Genomic DNA, 3,890 nt, shown 5'->3' on the forward strand with positions numbered 1-3,890 from the left:
ACTATTTAAAAATAAAAATATGTTAGTATATTTTTTGAATAACTTAAGTCAATTGAATTGGATCTTCAGAAAATAATGACTAACTCTAGACATTACACTTCACATTTTATTGGACTACAAATAATACTGTGAGATAATATTTGATATAAATGCTATTAATTGCAAGAGTATGGCAACTAATTAAACTATGGGTGTTTGTGTCAGTTTTTTTATTTACAGATTAATTAACAATTATAGTCTACATTTATATTCATAATTATAGAAGACAAAACAAACAAATTGCTTTATTCCACTTTCTAGAAACTGGCTCATAGTTAAATTGTTTAACTCTTGTGATTTGTAAGAATTAGCATGATAAAAGCTGGCATGAGTTTGCAGATCTAATTATATTTTTGCTGTTACCTGATAACAACTCTATTTACTTTATTTTTTAGCAATTTTCTGTCTCATAAATTCTGTAAATCACAGGACAACTTTTGCTCTAGAAATTAAATACCTACTATACGTCACTTAAAACACAACTTACATTACTAAATCAAAGAAATTGTGAATCTTGTTATCCTTAGTTTGACAATTTAAAGCACACAAGCAATGCACTGAACCTTTAGGGATTTAGTAAAGGAATTGAGATCTTGGTTTCAGAGACTACCAGAGTACTTTACATCAAATTGTTTATTCAATAAGAAAAGATTTCAGTAGTTGAATACCCTTGGATCCAGCCTACCAAAGTCCCTTCACCCATCTACTCAGTTCCTCATACTTACTTCTAAGCACTTGCAATCTTAGTCAAACTTGTAATGAAGAGAGACACCTTTTACCTGTGCAGGGACACATTTGATAAGTAATAAAAATAAAAGATAATCTCCACACAAAACTGCACAGACACATCAGTGTTCATGTAACTCAGAAGGGTCGACTTCCTGCAGTGCACATGGTCATGGGTTTCTGGCTCCAGTCTTGCTTGAACACAGTACACAGGCACAATGCCTTTCCCTGGAACCTTCATAATAACCCTGACTGCAGCTAACCCTGGCATGCAAAATCATCAGCTACTTAAAATTACAGCTGCCTCAGAAGGAAATATCCTTTAGGTCTAAATTAAATTCTGAAAGGTGTAATTGTTCTCCTTTCTTTCCCATTCCCCACTACCTCGCCATCTCACGCTTGCACTCTCTATGAATTTCTATGCCTGTATTCATGGCTATGTTGTCACCAGCTGGTGCTTATCTCATTTCTTTTTTTCCTTAGTTACAGCACAAGATGGGTACTTCTGTTCACAGTGATATAGACCTTGTATCATTCCCACTGTTTGCTGTTTTCTCCAACTAATGTAAGGCCCCCTTTCCTCCCATTTCCAGCCACTCTACACATACTTTAAATCATTTTTATTATGTGCACAGAAACTTCTTTCCATGGTTAATGGACAACAGGCATTCCCTGTGGCCCTGTCCAGGTGAGTCTGTTGACTCCCAAATTCCAGATTACTCTTTCGTTCTCCTGAGAACTTCCTGTAAGTGTCACTTCTTTGGGACTCGTTTCCACCACACAGCTAGGTTATAGACTTAACGAAGCATCATTATTCCCATTTGTATTAACAGAGTCTAAATGCAATGCCTGTATACAATAGTATGCCTCAATAAAACATATGGTTTTTTGTGCCATATACTTCTCCTGTGGGAGAAGAGAAGTATATGCAAATAACCATTATGTTTTGACATGCAATGTGTCTGTATATTTCTTACCTAGAGTACAAAAACTGTTGTATAATTTCACAGTCACACTTGGTGCTAAACAATAACAACAAAAATCAATAGCCATATAATAAAATCATTTACAACAATGATTTCTTCCGTTAGAAAATAGTTTGACCAAAGTTTCTGTTTATATCCTTGAAACTGATTTCTGGAAAAGTCTAGTTTTCCTCAGCAACCTCAAGCTAAGTTTTTCTAACAACATCTTCCAAAACTTTTAAATTAACTGAAACATTTGCATTCATGCTGGCTACATTTTTATCTGTACAGCATAAATACTATTTATATACTTGTTACTCAATATAACATTAGTCCTGGAGTCAGAAGCCAACTAACTATATTGAATGATTTATATCTACTGAAGTTTCCCAACACCATCTACTAGCAATATTAGGATTTTGCTGTATTGTCTGTGTAACCCTTAAGTTAAAGGTATTTCCACATCACCTTTTATTTTCTCCAGTACATCCTGAACAAAAAGATATACTTGGAGCAATCTTCTGAGCATTCTTAACCCATTAATGGGTTTAAGCTGAAGTAGTAACTTTTCAACTAACTGACACAAAAATGAACACACATTAATTTTAGTTTCATAAAGTAATAGAATGTTACATTTAATCATTCATTTTTGTATTAACTATGAAAGGTTAGATTTGAAACACTGAAATGCTCTCTCTATATTATTTTGCTATGGCTAACTTAGACTAGGATCATACTGTTCTGACTCTGTTAATTTTACAATGGCCATTTGACAAATGGAATTACATTGAGCTAATTTGCCAGAGAATATGTCTAAAACTTACTGTTTAGGAGACAACAATTTCTCCTCTCTATTTCTCAATCTCTTTTTCTCATTCATTTTATTTTTTCTTTTGAAAATCAGAACTAAATTATTCTCCTCTCTTTTCAGTTTTGATAAAGTCAACCTTAGTGTATTCAAAGTCAAATGCCTTTAGTGAACACATAATATTAATCCACCAATTCTAGATTATTGTATATTTTGCCTCCTAAAAACCCATATAACCATGCATCTGTACATCTTAATATATCTTAAAAACATTGAGGGGTCATTTTCCATGAAGCAGGACTTCTTAAAAATATTTTGTGCCATGGACGACTTTAAGCCCAATAAAGCCTCTCTTCTCAGAATAGTATTTTTAGATGGGTAAAATAAATTAAGGAGAATTATAAAATAAATTGATGTTATTAAAACAAATTTGTATCCATGTATAGGGAGTCTGTGTACCCCAAGATAAACTCATACAATTCAAATATACTTTAATTACATGTAACCATGAAAAATCTCAACCTACTTAGCAAGTAAAAAATTATATTGAAATACGTACAAATTCATCTTAAATATATTACATAACTGAAAGCAAGAAAATTGTAAATATATTTTTATAAAATAATTGTTTAAATTCATGGAATAAGCAAGTACATAGAAATGAATTTTGGATATAGAAGAATCAAAGAATGGAAGGTGATAATTTTAGCATAAACTCATTCTTACCTTGATGGCAGTGGATGCAATTTGAATGTGGTGAAGTCTCCGAAGTGTGCTGTCCCTGTCAATGAAATAAGAGGCGGCTAGCTGATGCAGCGTCTCCAGAGTGACCGAAGAGCTATTGGTGCTGGAATCACTTCCTTCACCTCGTTTGCTCAGCTTCCGCTTGTCCACAAAAATTGTGAGTGATTCTTCTCCTGCATTAATAACATTGCAAATTATTCCATTTTCCACTTAAAAGCTAGTGCAAATAAGATTAGGTGTCACAGAAAACCTCCCCCTGCAAAAAAATTAACCTCCCCAGATAGTTCACAGTGGGATTTTGCCTAAAGTTTGATATAAAAAAATTGATAATACTGAAAATGTAAAACTTCTAAATCTATTTTTATAAAATGAGTGTAAAATTAGCACAGATATCTAAAAATCATCATACACAACACATTTTACATTTAATAAATATTGATGCAAAATTATGACTAAAGCAATAATGAATAATATCCAACAGTAAATATTAAAAATACATACCTCATGACCAATAGGATAATTCCAATAGTGCAAAGCTGGCTCAATAGTGGGAAATCATTAATATAATTCAGAATATTAACATATCCAGAAACAAAAATGCTGCTATC

General features: G+C 32.6%; 1 protein-coding gene across 1 annotated transcript in view; it reads right to left on the reverse strand.

Annotated features, from left to right (window-relative positions):
• BRINP3 (bone morphogenetic protein/retinoic acid inducible neural-specific 3) overlaps positions 1-3,890 on the reverse strand; it is a 462,204-nt gene that overhangs the window by 214,407 nt on the left and 243,907 nt on the right. Inside the window, exon 4 of the mRNA XM_011995077.1 lies at positions 3,265-3,455. Coding sequence (XP_011850467.1) covers positions 3,265-3,455 — 191 coding nt within the window. The remainder of the gene's footprint in view (positions 1-3,264; positions 3,456-3,890) is intronic.

The sequence above is a fragment of the Mandrillus leucophaeus genome, unplaced genomic scaffold, assembly GCF_000951045.1.
Source record: "Mandrillus leucophaeus isolate KB7577 unplaced genomic scaffold, Mleu.le_1.0 Scaffold47, whole genome shotgun sequence".
NCBI classification, from domain to species: domain Eukaryota; kingdom Metazoa; phylum Chordata; class Mammalia; order Primates; family Cercopithecidae; genus Mandrillus; species Mandrillus leucophaeus.